Here is a 27,600-nt window from a genome sequence, read left to right on the forward strand (position 1 = left end):
TTAAAATCACAATCAGAGAGACAGGCAATACATGTCACGGTGATGAAGCGTGGATTTTGACGAGGCTACAGTAAAATGCCTACAGTAAGATCCTGAACATACTCTGAGACATAAGGCATTTGTTGGAAAGGTTAAAGATATCAGGATGAAATTAGTTTTAACCAGTTGTCCATAAAAAAAATAAATAAAAAAAAAAAAAATCATTTTCAAGTTACTTCCTTTTACCTGTACATTTTATATTATCCTGAATGCTCCTTAAAGTACCTTTAGCAGCAGCTTTTTACCATAATACACATCTAATAGTCTGTTTGAATTTAGACTTAAACATTAATATGCTGATTCTGCAGATTTCAATTTAACCTCATGCTGAGTCATAGAAAGCAAATCTGTGCGCTTGTTATTGATGACGACCTCGACTGCACTAGAATAGCCTGAAGGAGCGGGTTCATGAGGACATTTTCACTCTCTGCTCATTCCCAATGCGCTGATACTGATTAAATTTTAAAGAGATTTTATTCAGTCTATGGACTCTTTGATTACCAGGTGCTTTTCTTGACCTCTCTAAGGTCTACAGATCAAAAAACAAACATAATGCACTTTAAAAAGCTTTTGCATTCTGAAGTAATAAAGGGATCATGCGTTTAAAAAAACACTTTCTCTGCAGAAATATGTAGCAAAACCACTAGACACTTCAACATCTTTCCACATGCAATCAGATCCATGAACACTTACTTCCGCCACAAACCCTGTGTCAGTGTTGTGTTTAGTTTTTGTATTTAAGATGCAATATAAGCTTCCTACTTGTCTTCACTTCTGATCAAATTATAGTATTGTGTTGGGATGTAAGTATACAAACCATTGTTTTTGTTATTTAATCTTTTTGAACTGTGTATATCCACTTTATATCTATACACCTAATGATATTTTACATTGAAATACACTAAAAAGCTTGTATTCATTAATCTAAACAAAGATAAGTTAATTAATAGGATATTCAGAAACCATAAATTACCAATAATACTTTATTTCCACCCGTTCCTCTTGACAAATTATTTTCAGTTCCCCACATTATGAGGATCCCAGTCATGGATTAAATTTCAAAATCCTCTATAAGTTACCAGTGGGGTTCAATTTGACTTTCTTAAGTCTTTTAGGCTCCCCAGATTCATCTTCTTGACAGATGGAATTAAATTTTTCTCTAATATATCCTTCGATAATGTGTAATGCACCAGTTCCTTTTGGAGTGAAGCAGCTCATGATGCTACCACCACTGTGTTTCCCTGTGGTTGTGAAGTCCCAGGACTCATACGCACAACCTGTCTTTTCTAAACTTGACAAGCTGAATTACTGTTCCACAAGAATTGTGATTCGTCTCAATTTTCTTAGATTCTGCTTCTTTCTTTGCACAGGAGTTTTGTATGAGGTGGTTCAATGGTTATAAGCTCTGTGTATCTGTTGTTCTTGTTGCTTTCAGGTCATCCTGCAAATCTTTTCCAATGTCTTTTGGCTTCTCGCTTACTGTTGCACATCCAGGTAATCAGATCTTTATCAAATAAACAACCCTAAACAAGTTAAACTAAAACAAAGGACTAGACCAAGGTAAGGCAAGGCTAGGAAGACTCATCAAAATAAACGGTACTCACAGAGCAAACAAAACGACTTGTAGCTCAACAACTAAGTACAGTAGGGGCAACTCTTTGGCAACTGGGATCTTTGGCATGTCTCTCCGCATGAGATATCTATCTATCTATCTATCTATCTATCTATCTATCTATCTATCTATCTATCTATCTATCTATCTATCTATCTGCCTGTCTATCTGTCTGTCTGTCTGTCTGTCTGTCTGTCTGTCTGTCTGTTGAATTTCACCAATGGTTATAAGGTTATTATGATGTAAAAAATTATCTTACATCACTTAAATCTTTTTGATTAATTCCAAATAATGATAAGCTGTTTCTGTAGGATTTTCTTCTCCTTGAATTTTGATTTATTTTTGATTTTGTTTGCATGTCAAAGCCTTGTAAGTCACTTATTGAAAGTTATCGATCAAGACAGGGCTATAAACAAATTTTGAAAATATTCTAATAATAATAATAATAATGCATTTTATTTCATGGCGCCTTTCAGAACATGTTATAAGAAAGCCTGTGTAAAAAGATAAGTCTTAAGACGCGTTTTAAAAGTCAGCAAGCACTCGCTATTGCGAACATCGAAAATATTCTAATGTACAAATAGTACAAAATATGATTTTTTAAATCTGAGTCTGAATCATTATTCCTGGACAGTTTGGTAGTTTGTTTAAGCTTATGAATATACGCCTTTTATATAAATTCAAAAGCCATTGTGTGTAAAATTGAGTGTGTTCTCATGTCAAAGGTGATATCAGGTAGGACTTAGCAGATTGGGTTCAATAATATGCCTCAGTCTGAGTGTGCAGCACTTACTGTAATGGCTGCATTACAGGTCCAGTAAACATCATGGAATAATCCAACATGTAGTTATGTGCATCACACTGACTTCATGCAGACGCCTACAAACACAAGGGCAAAAATTTTATTTTTAGCATTATGGTAATTTGAAATCAGGGCTGTACCTTTTAACAAAGAATGTAATCATCCTTATATAGTATAGATGCTATGTGCTGGAGTAAAACAAAGAAGAGTAAATCACAACACTGTATGCTGCACACGACTTCATTAATGACATTACCAAGTAGATGAGAACATATTTTTTCAATGTAACCTCAGCAGTGATTCATTCGTCCTGACACTGTCCTGTCCTGTCTATAATGTTATCCAGTGCTGGACCACAAGGCCACGCCCCCTCCTTCTCTACCTCTTTGTGTCTGGATGAGTGAGAAAGTCCCCTGAGAGAGCTGGCAAGGGTCCAGCATTCTGCGCCACCAACGTTCCCACTGATCAGAGCAAATGGAGAAAAACATGTCAAGTTACCATGGTAACTGGCAGGAAGGAACAGAATTGTGTGTGTGTGTGTGTGTGTGTGTGTGTGTGTGTGTGTGTGTGTGTGTGTGTGTGTGTGTGTGCACGATCTGTTAAAAAAAATCTCTGCAGAGGAAAGCGGGTATAGCAGGATGGGAGAGTGTGAGAGAATTGCTGCTAGACAAGCAGAGCATTATATGAAACCTACAGCAGGGGTTCTCAAATCTTTTGCTGCAAAGAATCATTTCTGTCTAAAACAAATCCAAGGATCTTATTACTAAGATTACTAAGAATCCTATTACTAGGATTATTACTAATTATAGTAAGGTGTATTAGACAAATCTATCACATCGTTCTATAGATTTAAGCTATCGGATGTTTTTATGTTTACAAACCCTAAAGCATTTAGACTGCATGTTTTTTTGTAATATTAAGTTTGCTTTTTAGTTGTATATGAATTCCATTTAGATTCCAGGTGATGTTGCTCTTGAGGCATCAAGGTTAAGAAGAACAGTAAAACTCAAGTGTCCGTTTATTACTTGTACTATAAATAAGCTATAATATTTACAACAGATACATGATAAGTAATAAAAACAATTTCCACTACTGAGACTTTGCAGACATTTGGGATAAATGCCCTGACTATTGTAGACAAGTGGAAAAGTTCATTAAACTTCAGAGCACAAATTGCATCATGGGTCTGTTATCCATCATTTATTAAAATACAGTTCTGTTTTTTCAAACGTTTTGCTAGTTTGCACTTTTTGTTGGCCATTTGTAACTGCTGACAAATAATTATTACTTAATAAACACAATTTACTGATTTTTCTACCAATAAAAATCCTGCTTTGTCTTTAATTTGCTTTATGTAGTGTTAATTGCATACCTGTGGCTATTGATGATGTTTGCTCAGAACTGCAGGTAACCTTGTAGGTGTTAATACAGAGCTGTTGGTGGTTCTTTATTGCTGTTGGTGTTAACAGTGTGTGTAGAGTTCTTCATTCTGCACAAGACATTTTTGCTGTTTACATTCTACCAAATTTGATGACACTCGAGTGCTCTTCTGTGTGTCGTGTCCTGTTATAAACCACTTAATAGTAGTGATATGAGTAAGAGCTGGTTGCACTAGTGAGATCAACTAAATATGTATCCTTAAGGGTTCTCTGGGGAAACATTAAAAGATTTAATTGGCTCCTATGTCTATGTTTAAGCTAACCTAAGCATGTCAGGGCTTGGATTTAAACTCACTTTCTCAATTAGAAAACACTATGTTCGTGGCTTTTTCGATTGACGTCAGGATGTTAGTTCCTCTAGTAGATCAAAAATAATACCTATGGAAATGTATGACGAATGAAAAGGTATGACGAATGACATTTAGAAAAATAAACACCCAGCACTGTGTATCAGTGCAAAAACAGCACTAAGTGGACTCTTCTTCTTTTCTCACTGATGTACCTCTATAAACATGTCACTAGGTGGCCAGGTATGCACACAATATTTAATTGTGACTGACTGCTTAACCAAACCCTAGTTTAAAATCATCCTAATTTACAATGTGTACAGCAAATAATCCAAGGCACTATTTCCTAATCTACACTTTTAGAAAAAGTTCAGTTTGGACAGTTTGTTGTATGGTCCAAAACATATACATTTCCAAAGATTTCTATAGGACAGAGACTTATTTCATGTAATGTGTAAACATTTAAAGATTTTCACATATTCATGTGTAATTATATAATTGCATAGAAAGCAAATACATGAGCAATCCATTACACAGCTTATTACATGTGAAAGTCCCAAAAAAATATATAAACTCTAATGCATGTATAGCTGTATCATGTATAGTTGGAGCATAAGTATGTGGATCATCTTGATTAGGTATCATAAAGCAACTCTCATGTATAGTTTGACCATATGTAGGTGGATTCTGTATATATATATAGCTGGATTCTATAGATCATGATCATGGGTTATATATAGCCGGGTTATGTAAATCTTATATAGCTGGATCATGCTTTTTAAAACTGCAGAATAGGCTGTGTTTGGAAACAGATGTCTCTATCCGCGAGAGGGCGCTAAAGCTGAACCCCTGTTTTCATCATCAGGGCGAATGATAATAGCCTGAAAATCCATCCACCCTGAAGTCCTCACACCCCGACAAAAGGGGACAGGACAAACTGGACTAGGCAATGAGGAGTGTTGGTCACAGAATCATCTCATTTCTGCTCTGCTCTCTTAACATTTAAAGGATCTGATCAGGCTGCTGTGTGAGTGCAGCAGATACCGAGAAGACAGTGAGGAGACCTGGAACCAAATTGATGTCGTAGCGCATTTTATCAAAGAACTAGAAGAATCCGCATCACTCAGAGCCACAGCTACACGCGGACAGAACCAGGGGGTGGACAATTTGACACTGTAGAGTAAGTCTTAATAAAAATATATATATTTAATTCATTCTTTTTTTATTTGCTTTGCATGTGCACATGCTGTGTTGGCCCTTTTGACGACTTGCCACACCTGCAGATAGCGCTTTATTCTCTCATCCATGATGCGATCCAGCTGTGGGCGCTCCAGCTGTGGGTGCTCCAGCTGTGGGAGCTCGCGCGGGTGGAAATGCGCGTGCTTTGATATTTGTTGCTTTGAGGACAATATTTATTTGGCGCTACTTTATTTGAACGCATCAGTGGTTAGGATTGTCCAGATTGACTAACGCGCCCAGATGCGACGCATTACTCGTAGCTACAGGGCCTCATAATTAACCGTGAGGATTTTTTCCCCCTTCCCTTTTCTATTCCATATATTTGACCTCTGGATCTAAATGCATGCGTGCTTTTCTCCTATATGCTGTCCATCCTGCACAAAAAATAGCCTATAGGACATACTGACCAAATGCGGTATTTTATTTATTTATTTATTTTCATACTACAGTACTGGTTATTTTTTTAGGTGCATTCATGTGTAGGCTGGTCCAGTGTACACATATGCACGTGCACATCATCATCATCATCATTATCCATATGATCATGGCTGTTTTACTGTTCTGAAAATACGTCCATGCATCCATGAGTATGCTTTCTGTATTGTGTTCCTCTCATCTCCCAGGCATGTTTAGTAGCACATTACAGTCCTGTCTCTCTTTTTTTTTTTTTTTGCAAGAGGGTTAAAGTGTTAAGAAGACTTGAAGCGGTTGAATCCTATTTATTTATTTATTTATTTATTTTTTGCTGATTAAACTTGTGGAGTTCACAGACTGAATGAATGAATCCTCCAGACTGAATATTCCATAGTTTGAACTTCCATAACGAGAGGTGAGATCTGCATTTCATAAACTGCACACAATCGGTGTGGTGTGTGGTCTTTTGTTGGCTGAATGACCATAACACTAAATATGTAGCAGGGATATCAGACAGAATGTTGAGTGTTCCCATTGCTAATGGGAAGGCATGTGCTATCTGATATGGGCAGGGCTTTTTGCTGAGATTCCTGAAGCAACTGTTCCAGGGTGAAGGGGCTGAAGTGCTTGGCCTTTTACACAAATACTCCTGCAATCTCTCATCTAGTATACCATATTAGTTTAGATGTCTCTGCAAATTTCTGCAGTCTCACCAAGGGACCATGTCGTCTGTTTGAATAACTGAACCCTTACCTCACAATGTTCACTTAGGGATGAAACTTGCTGTAGAACCACATATTCTCCTTAAGAGTGCTTTGGGCTTTGAATAACCTGTCTAATACTTTAACCCTAAAGCACATAAGTCAATTAGTCCTTTTTGAGTGGTTGATAGCCTTCTGTAATTCACTAACCCTAAGTGCTATTAAAGATAACATGGTTTGATGCTCATAGATTTTATTTTTGAAACTCTAAGACGATACCGTGCCTACAGTTTACTCTCTGTTGAAAGCCTCTTTGTCGTTTCTACCCAGCAATACTTGAAGTCAAATGGTTTCCATGTGAGCAAAATGATTAGTCTGCAAGACTGCTTAGTTAAGTATGTAGACACATTAAATATGTATCATATGAAGTCTGTGTTTGCTGAGGTTCTTAAAGAAAAGTTCCAGGAGAACATCAAACTTGCATTGGCTTTATGCTTACCTTACATAAAGCAAAGACCCTGGAGCTGTGTGACTAATAGGACTAATAATGGAAGCTAATGGCCAACACACTGCAAATTACTTAGGCAGACTGCATGCCAAATATGATCATTTTAATAGTCCATAGCATCGGGTCATCAAGTCTTTTTCAGTTTCTTTACCGGTGATTAAAGTACATTACAGTCATTCATTTTAATGTTTTGAACCTTTAAACTCTAGCAATTTATTGACTCATTTTGATTACAGTTGTCTTGCGTAGGGTAATGTTGTGTTACCCTGCTCATGCTGTGTGACTTGTTTTTTTTGGGCAGTTCGTGGGTGAGGTCTCCATAGAAACTAACAGCATTCTTCCACTTCAGTGGGCAGTTTTGTGACAAATCCCTTAGAAAGGGCACTTAACTGAAAAGCAGTACAAAAAGATGTCAAGTTCAGCATGCTCTTTACATAGGAACATTTGTGCTTAGCAAACACTCACAATGACACGGTGACATGTGAAAAATGAAATTCTGGACACTGAAAGTTTTAGCATTGCCGTTGAAAAAAAAGGTGGAATTAAATAACCTGCTGTTTTCACTTTATGGTTAAATTATTGAAGTGAAATACTTAGGAAGTTGTATACATTCTTATCACTGTTGTCAATGTTAACCTACAACTATTGAAATTGAAATGTCTATTGAAATGTTTTTATGCTTACCACATTTGTAAATAGTGCTTATTTGTATTCCCAGAGCTTTTTTGTCAGCTTAAAATAGTCTGCTTTTTCTCCGCTGCCCTCTCTTATCAACAATGGCATGAATGACCAAGTGTACAGTACCGTTGTTCCTAATAAAGTGGACAGTGTGTGAAGAGAGTGTAGTGAATTAAACAAAATTAAAATGAAAAACGCTACATCTTTAAAAAACATTTTATAGCACAAAAGGCTTTGTTCTACTGATGGATAACTTAATCCCTTTTTAGTGTGTAAAAAATGATTAATATACAACATACTGTTTAAAATGAAATGAGTATATAATTGTTCATAACCCCTTTGCTTGTTCTGGTTTCATATCTCACACCAGCAGCCATGGTCCTCCTCATACAGAGACTGCATGGGGTTTTTTAATGGTCTAGTTTCTCTGTCAGAGGGGGAATATATGACCTTGTTAGGCCCTTGCTTTATTTTGTGGGCCTGGACACAGTGTCACTTTGTAGTGTGGCACCTAAGGGCATTTGCAGTCTTTAAAAGGGTATAAATCAGTGGGTATGGGTGTCCTGTAGCTGATGCCCCAGGATTAGTTTGTTATTGCCTTTGCAGTGAGAACTATTCAGTAATGCTGGAAATAGTGCAAAATTTATGACATTGTGTGATGTTATTGCATTTGAATGGACAGTTATTACTGGAACCCAGTAATGAAACAGAAAATAGTTTAATGACATGTGCATGGAGTGAGTCATATGACACATTAGCTTCTCTATATACTGATAATTAATGATCCAGGAGGCAGCTCATGTGATATGGCCTTTGGCTTCTTCTTGCATTCAGAAATAAACACTTTTCCAGTTGAGTGGGCAGTGGTGACATTTTGCCGAGTCTTTATTCTGTTACGGTTCTTAATTTTGCAGATCATTAGACTGAAGAGGTATTGAATTATACTGTAAGGTTAGGTACTGAAAAACCAGTTGAACTAAACCAACTGAACATAGCAGAACATAACACACAAGGCACAGCATTCTGTTACTATTACCATTGTTTAGAATATTTGTGTGTGCAGTAACGTTAAGATTTAACTAGAACTAAGGGGCCTAACCCAAACCTGTTGCAAGACAATGCTCCTGTGCACAAAAAGTGAGGTCCATAAAGACAATAACGGCTAGTGTGGAAGAACTGAAATAGCTTGAACAGAGGCCTGACCTCAGCCAAACTGAACACAAACTACACACCAGGCCTTCTCCCATTACATCAATGCCCGACTTCACTAAAGCTCTTGTGGTTGAATGGGCACAAATCAATACAACAATGTTCTAAAATCTAGTAAGAAGCCTTTGCTGTTGAGGGAAGGGTGTGATATCAGCATAGGGGGACCAACTCCATATCAATACCCGTGGTTTTGGAATGGGATATTCACAAAAGCGTGTGATGGTCAGGTGTCAAAATACTGTACTTTTGGTTGTATAGTGTACGATTTGATAGGCATTTATAAAATATTTTTACTAGGGAGCACTAGGCATGGGGCAAGATTACTCCAGATATACACCAGGGTTGCGCACACACACGCATCTTAGCCAATCTACCAACTACCATGTTTAGGTGCAGAAAGAAACCAGAGAACCTGGAGCAGCCCAGACAGCTTCAAGGAAAATATACAGAGAACATCTCCACAGAGACAAACACAAGCTTAGGATTGATCCTGTGATACGGTTGCATCTGTTGCATTAAGTTAAAGTTAAATTAAAGGTTAAATTTAAGTTTAAACTTTAGATTGAAAAAATTCTACCAATTCTAGCAAGTGAACAGCACATACAAACAGCATGAAACGAATGTATTATGATTTAATTGATAAATACATATGATATACTCTGCCAATCTAATCAATCGAAGATTAATTTATTTAGCAGCAAATTCACAATAAGTCACAGTGTCACAAGCCGCGTGTAGTCTCTGTCCGTTCAATTCACACCTCACATGGTTCATATGTACTACTCGACAGCATGAAAGCTGTTTTATTTTTAGCAAGAAAACTAATGGCCAAATTTACAACTGTGTCAGTGAAACCTGGGGAATGGGGACAGCCAAAGTTGGTCAGCAGTAATTACAACACGTAATTAAAAATGTGAGGTGAAACAGTGTATATGTCAATACTGTGAATATTGCTTTCATACATACACTTTTATGGGTAAGAACAGTTTAAATATTCATGGCATATTTAGATAAATTTAGTAGAAGTGTTTAAGGTAGAATTGTTTAAAGGTTCAACTTAGACAGGTTAATTATAGGTAACATGATCACACTCATTCTACATCATTCAAACTGCTATGCTAGATATTTATTTAAATGAAATTTTGTATAAGTCGTGAAATCAGGGTTACATGAGAAATATTTTTTGCTTATATCTGACTGACAACATTCTTATCTCCAGAAAAAAATTCCAGACCACCCCCATTGTGAATTAAGGGCTTAAGGCTACAAAATATTGCTGTCTATTATTCATCACCTTCCTCTGGCAACAAACAGTAGTAATGAAGAATGAAGCAAGCAGCAGATATGGCTACAGAGCTTGCCAGAAGGAAAAAGGTCAACTGCTTTAACGTTTGCTGCAGAAGGAACAAAAGTGGGCAGAAGAGTCCATTGAGCAGTGCTACGGAGGTGGGGAGGGTGCATTTAGTGTGTTGGAACACAGAATACACGAGTTGGCAGCAGGCACAGGCCAAATAAAAGAACTGCTAGCAGAAATGCAATAGCACATTGAAGTTCAGATGAGTACAGGGAGCATAGTATAGACAGCCGCCTTGTATGCAGAGACAGACTCTGATGTGCTTTCAGTGTCTTTCATTCTCTTAACCTGAGGCCCATTTTGGCAGATAATTCTGCTAGCTTGACGTCAAAGCAGACTAAAGATCGACGTGTAACGCAGGACTGTAGCACGTTAGCTGCAATTAACTCAATAGAGGGCGGTATTAAGGCTGTTTTGGCAAAAGTTGGATTCTGTACTCAGTAGTAGTTCAGTGAATTGTTGTGAAGTGAATTGCTATAACAACAAAAGGATATATTATCAACATTTCACAGTTACTTTTACAGTAGATGCAAAATTATGTTAGTTATGATAGTATCAATTTGACAAATAGTCAAACACAGTTAAATGCACTGGCTTGCTAGTGCTAGCTAGCTAAATAAAACAACTTCATAATGTAAAATAACATTAGCTGCAAATTCCAGAAAAAACAGTACGTTGATTGGTTTTACAGCTAACCAGCCAACTAGCATACAAATAAACAATCTTACGTATCATGTGTTAAAATATAAATACACAAATTCCATCACTTTTAAATTGCTGGCTGTCTAGGTTTCCAATCAGTTTTTGCTTTACCACCGATCATGCTACATTGCTACATCCCAGCTATGTCCCCTCTGAAAGTATTAGAACAACAAGGTCAGTTCTTTTGTTTTTGCTATACAACAAAACATCTGGGTTTGAGATGAAAATAAGAATATGAGACAATAGATCAGAAATTCACCATTCATGTCTTGATACATGTCTTACATCTAAAGATGTTTCAAACAACTTGGAAGATGACACCCACCCATTTTTCAAAGGAAGATGTTGACTTTGTGTGTTTCTTGTTGCCCAGATGTGTCCTGTGAATTTGATTGTTTGAAGAATTAACAGCTCTTATTGTCTGCTCTTGAAATGAGCTATTGATTTTATTGTTAAGGCTAGATTTGTAAGTAAAAAGAGCAGACAAACATGAACACCAGAGAGCTGTCTATGGGAGAAAAGCAAGCCATTTTAGAGCTGAGGTTAGAGCTGTTGCAGAAGCATTGGGCATAGCAATTTGCAATGTCCTGAAAAAACACACTGGTGTGTTAAAAACTATACACTGAACAGGTCAGTCAAGATAAACAAAAGCAGTCAATGACAGAAATATTGTGAGAGCTGAAAAAAAAAACAGCAGTGTTCATCACCAACAAATTCCACAGAGCAGGGTTGAAGGCATCACAATCTACTGTTTAAATAAAACTATGGGAGCAGAAATATAGAGGCCATACCACAAGATGCAAACCACTCATCAGCAGTAATGATCAGAAAGCCAGCCATTCTCAAAGAAGTGCATAGATGAGCCACAACCAATCACCAGCCAAAGTGTAGAGAAAGAAAGGATCTGCTCATGATCCAAAACACATGAGCTCATCTGTCAAGCATGGTGGAGTCATGGCTTGGGCTTGCATGGCTGCTTCTAAACAGGCTCACTTATCTTTATTTATGATTTATCTCATGGTGGCTGCAGCAGAATGAACTGAGAAGTTTACAGAAACATTCTGTCTGCCAATTTACAGAGAAATGCTTCCAATCTAATAGGGAGGAACTTAATTATGCAGCAAGACAACGAACGAAATCACTTTGCCAACACAACAAATGACTTCTTAAGGGGAAAAATCACTAGACCTTAACCCAACTAGCATTTTACTCATGAAGAGGAGACTGATGAGAAAAAAACCCCTAAAACAATCAACAGCTGAATGAAACTGAACTGTAAGCTTGGAAAATCACCACAAAAGAAGAATGTAACAGTTGGGTAATGCCAGTGGGTCACAGTCTTGATCCAGGTACTGTATTGCAAGCAACGGATATGCAACAGATATTACTTATTATTCACTGTAATACTATCTGGTCTAATACTGTTGCTCACTTAAAGACCCCATGGTCTTCCACCAAAGATGTTATGTTCTACATTTAACATGCTTCTACACATCTAAACATCTTTTGGAGGGAAATGTTTATACAACTTCTAATATCACTGGTGCGAAATATCAGGTTTTCCTGGTTGAATTTTAGCCAGGAAAACGTACACACTTGCACACTTTGGTGATTTTCCTGCTTATTAGCTGTATAATCCAGGCAAATAATTTATTACTTGAAATTAGATATTTGAGCATGGAGATCAGCCAATAGAGCTTGATACTAACCCTCTACTAACTAATACAGGCTGCTGTAATATAAGGTCACTGAAAACCTTTGTCATTTTCCACGTTTCTCAAATCAGGTGCTGTTTCTTATGGAAAGACCACTTTTGTTTTTACTATAGTGAATACACGTGAAGCTAACACACAACAGGCAAATTATATGTTGCTGTACACTATGTTGCTCTTAATGAGGTTGTTCAAGTACAGTCCTTGTAAAACATAAAGTCAAAAACACTCACATTAACTGGGTGACAGTCTGTGCTGTGATTTAACTCAAACCCTCTGTCTTGTCCTTTGCATTCAGTGGTAAACACAAACTAGATATATTCACACATCTGAAAGCAATCCTGTCAGGTTACTAGTCAGTCTTGAGATTGATATCAGGCATGACTTCTTAATTAGAGCAAGCACCAGAAATTGTTGAATTTTCAAAGCCAGATTCTGTTACTAAGCACTGTTAGTCATCTTCCCTCCAACAATTCCTCTCAGTGAAATCTGCTCCAGGCTGCTGAACTTAAAAAAAAAATACAAGAAAGGGAAGAAGGAAGAAATGAAAAGGCTACGCTCAGATTGGCTGGCCAGAAAGAGTAATTCTCAAAGCAGTGTAAAAACATCTGTTTTAGCTCAGTTGCTTTTTATTCATTTTTAAAGAGTAGAGAAATACTTTGCATTCCTGAATTTTATGCTTTTGACAGGGACAAAAATGTCACTTGGTGTAATATGTGATTAATACCAAAAATGTGTTTTGAAATTGGGACATTTTTATTGAACAGCATTGGAAATAATTCTGTGTAAAAAAAAAAAAGTGTATTTTTTTGATGGATAGATCTACCACAAAGCCTCTGTAGTCATTCAGTTGGCTAGCCCTTGAAACTTAGTCAACCTTCCACCAATCCATAAATGTATTAACCAATTCCACTGCAGATTCTAATGTTTGCTACATACTGAGTTTATGGTATGAACAGTATGATATGATGTACACAAGTAGTTTTTTTATGCCTAAATTAACCTCCAACAAACAATGATTTATTCAGTGTTTTATAAGAGATGGCTACCAACTGTACAAAAAGCCAAAACAGCTTGTTTATGTAGCTTCAAATGTGAATGTCTTCAGTTCAGTTCTGTGAGATTCACTCACCAGTAGAGTCTCTTTAGTCCAAATCTCTTTCCAAATACATTTTGAATTTGCTTGGAAAGCCATGTCCATGGCATTCCAGTGCACTGAGAAACACCAACACAATAAATATGGAATAGAAATTACACATAGCAACTTACAGGCCTAAAGCCTTTATGATATATGAAAATGTCATTAAATAATGATCTATTGGCCTCCATATTGCATGAGCTTTAATGAGTGCAAAATTGTTATGGAGGTGTATTACTTTTATGGGTCAGCAAGATCTTTATTACCCATGAGAACAGTTTAATAGACACAAAAGTAGTAATGACATGATCTGAAACTATATTATGTGTGCAGCTGGAGGAAATAATCAAATTCAAATGTTTGATTTTTGAATTTGGAGTCATTTAGAGCTAAACTGTGCTCCGGAAATGGTTGTGATTCTGGCATCAGGAGATGTCTTGTGTGGAACACGCTGTTGCTTCTCCTAAGATGCAACATCACCCATATCTTGTACATGCTGTACAGATTGTAAATGTGAGGAATGGAAAGAGTAAGAGGTGAGCCTAGCATATCAGACTTAATTGGTATCCAGTGTATGACTGCAATCTGTAACTGTATCTTTTTAATGCTCCAGATATCCATGTCTGTATCCGTGTTCAGAGTTAAATTAAAAAGATCTGATTCAGTTTCTCACCTTCAACATCACTCAAGTTCATAATTGCTGTTAACTAGACATGAGTGCAGGATTTTTTTTAAAAATCCCACTCTACACACTTCTTATTTTTGTTTGTACCTTCCTGTAATATATTTTAAATTTAGTTGTTGTTATTTCCCAGAATATAAACTAAGTTTGAAGTAGACTAATTTAAAGTATTGTAATTCTAACCAGGCAGATACTAAGGATGTTGTAAATTCATATTACGGTGCTGAACGTTCATGTTAATAAGCATAATCGTTCTCCTGTGAGCTTCAGTTATATATCTGAACACTCGCATGAAAATAAAAAGTGCCACTTAGATAAAGTTAAATTCTCCAAGGATCCCAGTTTAAATACTGTATGCACCTTTAGTCTCAAGATGTATTAATGAATGGATCTCTAAAACAAGATACCAAAAAAAAAAAAAACAACAACCCAGAAACAAATAGTGAACCTCATATTTGTATTTGTATCCATTTAGAGATATTTATATGATCGGTTCATCCATATAACCTTGATATTTAGCTACATCATGACATTAATGGATTGTCCAAGAACACATGAAAAACTCTTAACCTCATTGTATTATGATGATGGAATGACCAGATTACAAGTCAATGCATTGTTTTTACTAGCTGCTGCTACTGTAATAAGCATGTGAAAGGCAGAGGAATTTGCTGATAGACATATGATCTTCACTTCCCCGAATGACCCCGAACCTGCGTCTGTTTGTCTCTTAAATCTGTCTGAAATGCTGAGAACACCCATGAGCGCTGTTATGTAATATTCACACAATGACTTTGACCCACTAACACTGAATGTATCAGCACAGAAATTGAGACGCACCTTGTCTCTCGAAAGTGTTATGTTTTTATAAGAGCACGCTTTTCTCTGCAGTCCCTGAGCGTGTTATTTAGATGCAGTATTTTGTGCTGCATCCTGTCATTTCATGCTGGCTGGAGCAGGGAATGAAAGGTGCTGAGTCTGCACAAGCTTATATTATGCACCAGGATCAACAGATACGAGCTCAGCTTAGCATCATGCTGCTAGTTAGCGCCTAATTAAACGTGATTGCTGGGAGCTGGTGTTGAGAGATCTTAATTTTAATAAAATCGTGGGACATGTTCACAACATACCTAGAATAGCGTTGTGATGCATCAATTCTCTCCAAACTCATTCACTTCTTTCTGCTGTTTATACAAGTGGTGTGCGTTAAATGTTAGGGGATTGGAGGAGTGTGTATGGGGGGGTGGTTATGATGGGAAACACATGTCAGCCTGCAGGGTGTCATAGGCTGGGGCATCCACACATTCCTCTACTCCCTCATGACCCTCATGAGATCTCCATTCTCCTCATCTTTCAAACGCTCCAGCAGTACGCTTTCTTCATCGTGTCTGTCAAACTGACTCTGGAGGCATTTACGGAAACGTACGGTGCCAATTTAAAGAGATCAAAAGATGGTGCGGGGTATGAGTTGTGACGCCCCAACAGGGTGTGAAATAAATAATGAGAAGATCTATCCAGAAGTATCTAGAACCAGATCTCATTTTCTTCTTATTAGCTTCTAGAATAAGACCTATTAAGACCTATTTGTCTGAGAATTTATTCACTTTTTTAATCCTGACAACAACCCCTTAATAACCCCTCATCTTTTAAATTCATCTCATTGACGTGAAGTTCATTTCAGTCAGGTCCAAAACCAAACAATGCTCTCTCATAGATGGGGCTAACTGTAATGAGTTCTTTTTAAACAGTCCCGTGCTATTTTTCTGTTCCTAAATGACATATCCTTATTTATCTGAATTTAAACTACTTGGACTTGAAGGAGCCATTAAGGGAAAATTTCTCAGAAATGGTTCAAAAATCTATCAGTGTAGAGTGAGACATTTTTTTTCTTTTGTCCATCGAACAGCTCTGCAAAAAAAAAAGTTTCCTTAAGGATACTTTGCACGATTAATGTTTCAGGCTTTCTAAAGTGTTCTTCAGGGGACCAAACTGAAGACCCCTGTAGGGTTCTTAAGTTAATCTCTCTGTTTCTGTTGAATTAGGTTTAGGAGAATCCATTAAGACACGGTCTGCTGTGATGTGAGTTATGGTTACTAGCCTTTCTTCTAACAGCATGTTTAAAATGCTTTTATTCCTCTATACAAATTTTGATATTTTTTGATATTTTTCAATTTTTTTTAAATATTTTTCAGTCAAGACTTTTTTTAACTTACCTTAAAGCAGCTATAAACAGCTATAAACCTACTTCAGCTGCCTCTTTTTTATATCTTTTTTATTTTTATTTTTTTATTATAGGACATATTCATGAGAGACCAGTCATATCCTATTCTTGGGAGATAAGGAAAGTTGATTTTAAGTACTATACTCCTTTCCTGTGTGGTGTTTTATAAATAAATAAATTAATTAATTAATTAAAAAAAAAAAAAAAAAAGTTTTGAGTTAGCAAAAAAAAAAAAAAAAGTACATTGATTCAAGAACTGTGGATTTTTTATTCTTTTTTTGGAAGAGCTGATATTTGTTTGTCCTTTATTAAAGAAAATATTTTCATCAACTAAGCACATAAGTCTAAAAATCATCTCATTCATTTATCTTGACCTAATTAAACAGATTTAGATAAACAAACTGCATCAGAGACATTTATAGTTGAAATATTCCCTCCCTCATGGATAAAGCATGAAGACAGAATTGAGACAAAATGGATGCTTCTTGAATAATACAGTGTAAAGTAAGGTAAAGTAAGTAACAACTATTGCTGTTGGTTAAACCTGGTCTATGTTTACAGCATAACCTAGTTTACAAGCTGTAAACTTATTTAACCAAAAATGCTGTGATAGATAGAACGCTCACAAAATTATGTTTTGTCTGGTTCTCTGTTTTTCTTTTTTGTCTTATGTACCTTCGTGGCTGAAGTTCAAAATTTTTGACACTCCGTATTCATTCTTCTGCTGTGTCTCTACACTGGGGTCTGATATGAAGGGTTACTTATTGTATTTGGATATTATCTGTCTCCAGTGCATCCATATCTACACACACACACACACAGACACACACACACATATAGTAGATGTAGTACATATGTAGATGAGGATAGTATGTTTTTAAGTCCAACTAACAGCAGACACATCCCTCAATATTAACATTAAGTGAGCAGGATACAGAAACTGGATGTATTGTTGGCAACGAGGCCTTATAAATTCTTCACTCAGAAACAATGTATGTTTGTGGGAGTGTGTGTATTTGTGTAAACTCAAGAAACTGAATTACAAAGGAAGGAACTGAAGGCATCACCATTCTTACTGCAAACATACAGAAACTCCGGAAAACGGCAGAGAAATCACAACAGATTGCCTTAGAGAGAGAAACAGCGCTTACTGCATTGTTCTTCATATCTCTCTCTCTCTCTCTCTCTCTCTCTCTCTCTTTCTCTCAGGATGTCTGAGGCGTTGTCACAGCAGGAGAGGCTCCAGGCTATAGCAGTAAGTAAGATGGTTATTCTACAAGATTTTTTGACTGCTGTAAATCTCATGACTTTAAAAATTCTTGCAAAGTGAAACCTTAAAATAACCTCAACTAAAAAAAAATAAAAAACAGAAAAATCCCAGTATTGTTCATTTGGAAACGAACAACCTCTTTGATCATTAAAGGTCACTTGCTTGTGTAAGAGATTTCTTTTAATCCTGACAGAAGCATGTGAACAGTCACGTTTCAGGCTCAGTGGTGAAATTTGGCTCCTTTATATGATGTTTTTCTCAGGCACACTCATCAATACGCAGACAAACATACAGTACACAGGCCCCATCCTCATCTTCACTCCCCTTCCTCACATTTCATTCATAACAGGAAATAATCAAAATACACCCTAAGTCTATTAATAGGCTCAACCATGTACAGGTGAATGTATCAGTGAAACAATAAATATATCAAAGCATCTGTTCTGTGATTTGGGGTAAAGGAAAATTCATATGATATACATGTACAGTATGTTGTGACAGTGGCTTGCATAAGTATTTGCCCCCTTTGAACTTTTTGAAGCGTTAAAACCTGAAATGAACTTAATTGTCAAGAATCTACACAAGTACAAAAACATCATATAATACTGAAGTGTGCGGAGATAATGTAAATACAACAACAGTATTTCTATATTTAAAAAAACAGTCATTATAAGTGAAATATTCCCTCCTTCATGGATCTCCAAAGGGAGGAAGCCAGAAAAGAGATATGATTCTTAAGGAATACTTTACACCTATAATAATCTTATTTCCAAATAAAAAACAGGAATTAGTGGTTGCATGAGTTTTCACCCCCTAGTTGAATGGAGTCAATGTGTGCACAATTAAAGTGCCATTAAAGTGATCTCAGTATAATCTGTTAGAGAAAATACATAAACAAACAGCAAAGACACCGGAGCAGTGGTTCTCTGGGTTGTTGATCGGAGGATTGGGATTGGGTTCAAGCCCCAGCATGGCCAAGCTGCCACTGTTGGACCCTTGAGATAGGCCCTTAACCGGGGTGCTGTATCATGGCTGAACCTGCACTATGACCCCAACCTCAAAAGTTGGGATATACAAAGACAGAATTTCACTGTGCTGTAATGTATATGCGACACAAATAATGGCATCTTCTTTTAAGACCAAAGAGTTATAAAAAAAGAAGTTCAAGACAGATTTCTGCAAACGTATCAGTCAGGGTTTGGTTATATCTAAAATATCTTAAAACTCAAACATCTTGTGTTGTTCCTTTAAACCCATTATTTCACTTTGAAGGCATGTGGCACACCAGTGACTCTGTCTCAAGAAGAAGAGGTAAAGAAGGTATTGGTTAGAGACACAGCCTGTGTAAATGCAGGGTCAGGTGTGTGTATGCATTGTGTTGATTAGTTTATAGTAATTGTTCATTGTGATCTGAATAAAACAGCCAGGCACTTTTCACAACATAAGCACCTTTTGAATTACAGCTTAAATCTGATCCAGAGTTACACAGAATCTGTTTTTTTCCTTTCAGGAGAAGAGAAAGAGACAAACAGAAATAGAAAACAAAAGAAGGCAACTGGAGGATGACCGCAGACAGCTGCAGCACCTCAAGGTAAGCCATTTGGCATCAGATATGCAAAAAAAAAAAAAACAAATGGAAATTTTTATACCAAGTCATTTATGCAAACTTTCTTCCAATATCACAGTCAGGTCACATTACAGGTGCTTTTTTCAATTGTTGTAGTGTTATCAGTGATGATTAATCACATCCTTTTTTTGTTGCTGGCATCCGTATGCTAGTAAATCTTAGCAGTGAAGCTTAACACTAAGGCAAGTATACAAAGATTTACAGGGTGTTCTGGAGATTCTGGGTATCTCCATATGGAAGTGTCCTGAAGGTTTCTACCAAAGCCAAGGACACTCATCTGTCAGAGACAGGAAGACAAAAAATCTGTTTTGGGTGTTTTTGGGGCTGGGGTGGAGGTAGAGGGGGCTGATAGGACATCCTGTGTTGGCTGAGTGGTGGGACAATGCTTCCTCTGGCTAAATAGGTCTTAGTGAGTAGTGCACACATTTTTGTAACTTGACTCAGAGTGTTTTGTGCACGTAAGTGTATGACAGAATTCATAAAACGCCACCCATGCTTCTTTGGAGAATTTGTTTCTTCTAAGCAAACATTCAGTAAAATGAAAATGAAACAAGTCTGATCTGCATACATGTGTTTTAGTGTTAGTGATCAAAGTTTAAAGAGCAACTTCAGCAAAGGAGGACTTTTGCAGCGCTGGCCAGAGATAAGAGCCAAAAGCTCTCCATTAGCAGTTTCCATGGAGCTCACATTCGCAGTCAGCAAAATGCAATGAGAGAGCCAGAGAGAGAAAGACTGACAGAGAGAGAAAGAGGGGGAAATGCTTGTTGAATAGTAGGCTGTGGGATTTTTGAAAGGGCAGCTGCTGTGATGTTTTAACCGAATAAATATGTTGTGATATATGTCTCATCACATGTATTGTCCAGTCAATGAACAAATGGACAAAAAGACACATGAGTGAATCATGAGTTTGTTTCAGGAAAACACCAATGGAAGGGTAGAAACAACACATGAAGACATTACAGCACAACTGACTTGAAATACACTTGGTGGTTCTTCCCCAAACTGCTGCCACAAAGTGGGAAGCAAACAGTTGTCTAGATGGTCTTTGTATGCTGAAGCATTACAATTCTTCAATGGAAATAAGAGGCTGCTCCTGCATGACAATGCTCCTGTGCACAAAGCAAGGTCCATGAAGACATGGTGTGTTATGGTTGGACTGGAAGATTGTGAATGTCTTAACAGAGTTCCAACTCTTACCCTGAAGAACTTTTGTATGAACAGGAACCCCAACTTCACCACAAACCTCCTCACTCTTACAAAATAATCTTGTATCTGAATGATCATAAATCTCCACAGCCACACTCCAAAATCTAGTGGAAAGCCTTCCCTGAAGAGTGGCGCTTATTGGACTAAATCTGAAATGGAATATTCAGCAAGCATGCATGGATCGGATGGTCAGGTCTTAATTAATTAATTAATTAATTAATTAATAGAAATAATAAATGTAACTGCCAATCTCTAATCTACTAATAGAGAGTCAATTTTAGTCCTTAAATCTAATATCATGAGTAAGTCCTGTATTGTTTTGTCTCTGTGGCTTCCACAGTGAAATACGTACATCCTGTACATCACTAGACAGCAGTACAGTATGTTCACCTGCATTTAGTGTTGTACATTGTGAACATTTTGTGATTTTGGAATGTCACTGTAAAGCGTACGCTGTGAGGACACTAATGTGCTTGCATGTTGCAGTTTAATATCTAGATAGATAGATATGACCTCTTTTAGAACAATAGTTTGCAGACTGGATGCATACGAGAGGAATGAAGCCTTTGTCTTCTATTTTGGATCTCATTGTATCAGTGTGGAGGAGGATGTGTGTGTGTGCATGTGTGCGTGTGTGTGTGTGTGTGTGGGTGTGTGTGTGAAGGACATGTACATGATGCATGCTACTACAGCAGCTCTTATGGGAGTATTAAATAAACATTGTGAAATATTCAGTGAAGTGTGGCTTACAAAGCAATAATCCTGCAGAATTACTAAATCAAAATAGTCCATGTCAATGTTAAATGTTATACGGACCCAGTGAAAGGAAGTAGACTGACATCTACAAAAACTTTATAAGGAACAGCTGGGAGAAGCAAGAATGTCCATGGTCTGTGATGCATTGTATGTTGTGCCAAGAAGTCTCCAGAGACTGAAGTATAGCTAAGAAATACAACACAGGCTGATATGGCAAAGTGTTTTGTTCTACATGCTTCCTTTGTCTTCCTTTGCTTCCTTGAAAGTTTCCTTTGTCTTTATGTGACAGCTTTAGTATTAGCTCGGACATTATTTTCAGCCACAAAACGGTTGGGAAAAGTAGTGTTGCAAAATTCTGGCCTCACAAGTTGGCCTTTAGTACTACTGTGCTCATTATAAACGATTTTCTATTGCGCCAGTATCATGTGGAAAGTTATTGATTTGCAGTTTGAATTACAAAACTAGGTCCCTCAAATTCAGTTGTAAAAGCAGAGTAGTTGTGAATTTTTCACTTGTGCCAATCTCTGGATTACTGGAACTGGAGATGGAAGCAAGCCCAGTACTGAATGTCAGATCAGTCCTGTCTGTTGCATTATTCTCAAATGAATGGCCATTTCCTGTCTGTTTTTTCACTAGTCAGCTGATTCTGAAGCAACAGTGGCTCAAATGTCTGCTAATTAACTGAGAAACAAACCCACAGTGCCTCCTATGGCTGCTGCAGAGTGTCCATTTTGTACATTCTGACCATGATGGATGAAATCAGCACAACCTTGATCAGGTGTTTTTTCGATCGTATACCGCCAACAGGCTTAGCTAAGAGCAGACTGAATGCCACACCCTGTGTCCAGCATAACCCTCTCAGAGGATCGACTGTGGGTTCAGAGAACTGGGGCTCAGCTGGCATCAGCACATCTTAATGGCTCTTTCTCATGGCAGGAGGATGCATTAGCTTCCCTCCGTTCATGACAGGCTAATTGACTGCAAGCTTTTTTTGCCTTTTTTGAACCCTTGCGAACCAAGGAAACCAAATGAGGCAGGCGAGCACGGGCGTAACCTTGTTTTGAAAAGTACTCAGGATAAGGATGGGGGCAGGGTAAAAGAAAAATGAATGGAATGTGTGTGATCAATGAGAAACAGATTCACAGCGGTGACCTTTGTGGTAAAATCATAATACAGTACAAGCTTTTTCTAAATACAACCCCAGCAAGAATTTAACTTTGTCACACTGTATGAGACAATCCAGAAATGATGTCTTGGCTGAAGTCTATAGCAGACTGTTTTATAATGTGGTTAATATTTTCTGTGGTTAATTATATGATGACCAGTACATAAAAAAACACTGCAGTCAGGGTTTGTGTGACATAAAGAGAGATAATAATGAAGTTATTATGTTTAGTAGCATATTTTGTGTACATTTCACCCTACTATCAAACTAAGTTTTGCATAATTATTGCTATTCTGTTATCTTTTTGCTAAGATTGCTAAACCATTGTAGTAAATGGGAATACTCAGAGAGGTTAATTAACCGATAAATTTTTAATATCAATAATGTGCGATTTTTGTTTGAAATAGCAAAAAATTGCTCCATGCTGAAAATCCATGCTGTGTCCCAATTCTTTAAAATTCTACCAGAAATAGTAGACTATACTATTGGTACTTTAGGGATACCCATTTCAACCCATACCCATTTCAACATATTACAGTTTAGGGCTAATTCTAATATTGGATACTATTTAGGACAGATAGTAGGTGAATTGGGATTCAGAAATACAGTGTAAACACTTTTTTACATCTAGCCAACTAGCCTGTTGTGTATCAAGTGTCGAGCCCTGACTACTTGATCGAAAGTAGATTAACCTACAGTTTAAAAAAAAAAAACCCACCTCATAAATCTATAAACAATGAATAATGAATATGCAAAAAGCATCAGATGTATTAATCAGACATCAGACTTGAATGTAAGTAGAAGGTTTAAGAAGGTATAAAAGCAGCTGAAAGCGATTTGCGGTGTCCTAGAACCTTTCTCATGTTAAATATTACTGTATGTCAAATATTGTTTAACATATAGAAGAGTAATATACTGTTTATGTTAAGTGTTTTATTTTAGTTCCTTCTATTCAGGTTTGTGGTAGATATGGCATCTATCTATCTATCTATCTATCTATCTATCTATCTATCTATCTATCTATCTATCTATCTATCTATCTATCTATCTATCTATCTATCTATCTATCTATCTATCTATCTATCTATCTATCTATCTATCTATCTATCTATCTATCTATCTATCTATCTATCTATCTATCTATCTATCTATCTATCTATCTATCCCAGCAGTTAACAAAACTGTTGACTGCATTTTAAAGTATTTTATCAAAGGTTAAATGCAATCGCAAAATGGGACTCCATTTTGTGACCTTGCTCCTTAAAATATAATATAAATCGAGTGTTGAATAATTTTATTTCAATTTCTTTTCTTAGTCAAAAGCATTGAGAGAGAGATGGCTGCTAGATGGAGCTCCCTCTGCTGGCTCGGAAGAAGACGAAGCAAAAAAACAGCTTCAAGAAGATGAGGCCAAAACTAAAGGACTTGAGGAGGCTATTCTGAGGTAATATGAAATATTAAAATGAAGAAAATGCTGGATTAAAAGAAAATAACATTAGTTGTTTTTTAAATTTCTACATGAAACTGGTTTCACCAGGAGAATATAACTAGAGATCAAGGAAGCCATGATTTTACACACTACAATATTGTAGGTGGCGGTATGCATTTTTTTAATGATAGTCTGTAATCCACCAAAAAAACTAACTAGAAGAAAAGGCAATTTCAGAAATCTTTAACGTCTGTATAACTAACCATTTTTTTTACTACATACAAGTCCTTCTAGAATTGGTGGGCTCAGGCTTAACCATCTCCTGCTTAGCCAATTTGTCTCATTTTGCTGATGATAGTGAATGAGTGGCATCATTCTTTTCACTGGCAGGCAGATGAGTATAATTCTCTCTAGTCCAAATTAAATTAATCCTCTAATACTATGCCATCTAGGATCTCAGAGTAGGGCTATGGCTCCAGTCTGGCACAAAATGAAACGTAATGCTAGAGGGCTGACACGGACATTACGGAGCAGTTTGAACATCGGAGCTTTAAAGGAATCATATTAACATTGTTTTAAAAATCAAATCATTGTCTGTGTAAAAATCGAATTATCTGTAAGTGTGAACTTTTTAAAATGCCATTCATCCACTATGTTGATGATCTCCACAGTACTCCAACCTGCAGAACTCCAAACTGTCTGACTCACAACTCTTAAATATAATAAGTATAAAATAATTATTTTATGATTCAATTAAAAAATGATCCTTAAATATCCTGTATTATCTACAATGCAGTTAAACTGTATGTTGATAGTGGCACCAGTGGGGATTAGATCTTGCTTTCATCTCTACCTAAAGAGACTGATGAAGCAGCTCTTTAATCCTGTAGTCTGAACAGCTCTGTAGACTCTGCTCAGGAAAAGCTAATCAATGCAGTTGTTCTCATTATCTTACAGACCTTTATCTTACCGAGCTCACTGTTCACCTGCATCATTTAAGCTGTACTGGATTCCTGAACATAGACTCCACATTTTGCATCTGTGTTCAATTTCTCATTAATGTATGACATTGTACATACCATATCTCAGACTTGAGCAGGTTAAAAAAAGTCTTACTAACTGAGCTAGCAATTTTCATCTCTGACATCGGCACAGCAGACAACTTCTAACTGATTTCTCTGGGAGTCACAGAAATTCTGTCATGTCATACTGTAATGCTAACCTGTCATGACCTCAACCATTAGGAACCTCAACCATTGACCTGTCATGGTTACGCTTGTCTAATGACAGTTCCCATCAGCCCCAGTATGTAACCAACTCACCCTTACTTGTGAAAATTTTCACTCATAAACGTTCCTGTGTTACAGGGTCATATTCTCAAGATTTTGTTGACGCCGAGTTTGCTTTCCCTTTGTTCATGACTTGAACATTGCTGTTTGGTTTATTCTCACTGCAATGAGCACAATCTAATTCTGCACCTACATCTGTATCATCATATCTTTTCATGACAAAAGCAGCTTTACATATAGCATGTTTGTAGTGTGTTTTGGGTTTAAATCCTTGTGCACCCTGTACTGTATATCAAGACAGACTATAAGAAACAGGTATCAGATCTGTTATACTTGCATACCCTATACTCTGTGTTCCTGCTCTAGTCTGGAACAGGAACTGGAGGAGTTGGAGAAGGGTGTGTCTGCAACCTCCACCAAAGAAAACCTGTCTGATGCAGACCAGCAAGAGGAAACCAAGCCTGATGAGAACATGGTGAGCCTTATGTCTTCACAGTTAAAGTAAAACACACAAAAGGACCATTACAGACAGATTTAGGGGTAGTTTTGAAGACCTAAAGGCTCAGTTTACATTTATTATCCATAATGACTCTGTAAATCGATAAGTCCATTATTTCCAAATTATATCCTCTAATGCACCTCCTTTTAATTTAAATTTATCACAGGGGAAGAAGTTGTGCAATGCACAAGGTGGCAGTAATTGGTAGGAAATTATTCGAGATAAATCTTCCCTGCTGTAACAGTTAAGCCTTTAATAAGGAATTTGGAATGCAGCAGAAAAGAGGAATGTTTGCTGTAATCATGGCTCTGATGGTACCTTCCTGTGCTGATCAATATCCACTTCCCCATCAGTAGAAACTACATCAGTATATCAGATGTTTTTTTTTTTTTGTCTCCAGAGGTGTGTTCATCTTCTGAGCAGATTCTCTGTACAGCTTTTTAATCATCATTAATTAGGGACCAAAAGCAGATGTGTAATCAGATATGCCACTGAGACATTGACCATATTCCTCTTCTTCTTCCTCCTCTTCTTCTTCTTCTTCTTTTTTAAAGGCTTGCCCAGTTTTCTAATCACGTAATATATGAAATGTACGGGGCGGCTGGCATAAAAGATTAAAAAAGTGATTACTGTAATGTTATTTTTTTGCAAAGGCAAAAATTTTTGCAATGACAAAAAATCTTTTATCTGTAGTTGTTTTAATTTCTAACTTAAATTAAGTAAGAAATTGTTTTTAAATGAAGAGGTGTGTCTACGTTGTGATTCATGTTGCGTGACATTAGCTAACAAAATACAAAAAAATAACATGCTATGTTTCCATCATGCATTGCTATACCTCTTGGTTGCTTGGTCCATTGGATGGGATTGTAATTCTCACTACAACTAGTCTTCTCTTTCTGAGGAACCATCTTTATGTGCTCATGTACAGTGGATTCGGAAAGTATTCAGACCCCCTTTAATTTTTTTTTATTTTGTTATATTGCAGCCTGATACTATTGTTGTTCAAACATTTTATTCTCTTAGTATATCTTATTAACCCTTTCATTTTCACTAATACATTTTAGCCCTCACATCTAATATCAGCCGTTACTGGAAATACTATATGTATGCGGAAGTGGACAAAGTCTACTGATATTTATCAGTAGATTAGAACTTGATTAGATTAATAAATTGTCCCGCACACTAGGCTGTCACGCAACTGAGTCCTTTAGCTTTTAAGTAGATTTGCTTGATTGCTACAGCTCATGAGAGCTAAAGCACAAGCAGATCTCTGCTAATAAATCAAACTGTTTAACCATGTCACTGTTTGATTCTATAAAAATCAGTTAAAATTGAAATAACTCTCAACTGTCTCTCTGTCTGTCTTTCTCAGGTCACAGGAGACTCTGTTAAAGGTAATTTCTTTTTGTCTATGTGTGTAGAAGTATACAGAGTATCAAAAAGCACTACATTCATGGCACAGAATATAACACGTTAGAATTATTAGAAATAATCACAGATATGTTTATTAAAATTTTTTGCCGAAACATTGTGGTGTCTAAGCAAAAGTGTCCTCAATTTTACGGAAAATTTGCATCTTTTACTTTTTTATAAAATGTAAATCCTAGAAATAAAAATTCACC

The 27,600-nt window shown here is 36.8% G+C and overlaps 1 protein-coding gene across 3 annotated transcripts in view; it reads left to right on the forward strand.

Moving 5' to 3' along the window:
- Nucleotides 1–5,069: 5,069 nt before the first annotated feature.
- palm1a (paralemmin 1a) overlaps nucleotides 5,070–27,600 on the forward strand; it is a 30,717-nt gene continuing 8,186 nt past the window's right edge. Inside the window, exons 1-6 of one of the 3 annotated variants that reach the window (XM_060878807.1) lie at nucleotides 5,070–5,359; nucleotides 17,947–17,992; nucleotides 19,518–19,598; nucleotides 24,078–24,205; nucleotides 25,846–25,954; nucleotides 27,351–27,372. In XM_060878807.1, coding sequence (XP_060734790.1) covers nucleotides 17,948–17,992; nucleotides 19,518–19,598; nucleotides 24,078–24,205; nucleotides 25,846–25,954; nucleotides 27,351–27,372 — 385 coding nt within the window. In that variant the 5' untranslated portion in view covers nucleotides 5,070–5,359; nucleotide 17,947. The remainder of the gene's footprint in view (nucleotides 5,360–17,946; nucleotides 17,993–19,517; nucleotides 19,599–24,077; nucleotides 24,206–25,845; nucleotides 25,955–27,350; nucleotides 27,373–27,600) is intronic. The other 2 variants (XM_060878791.1, XM_060878800.1) reach the window with 2 other exon arrangements.

The sequence above is a fragment of the Tachysurus vachellii genome, chromosome 1 (assembly GCF_030014155.1).
Source record: "Tachysurus vachellii isolate PV-2020 chromosome 1, HZAU_Pvac_v1, whole genome shotgun sequence".
Classification (NCBI taxonomy): domain Eukaryota; kingdom Metazoa; phylum Chordata; class Actinopteri; order Siluriformes; family Bagridae; genus Tachysurus; species Tachysurus vachellii.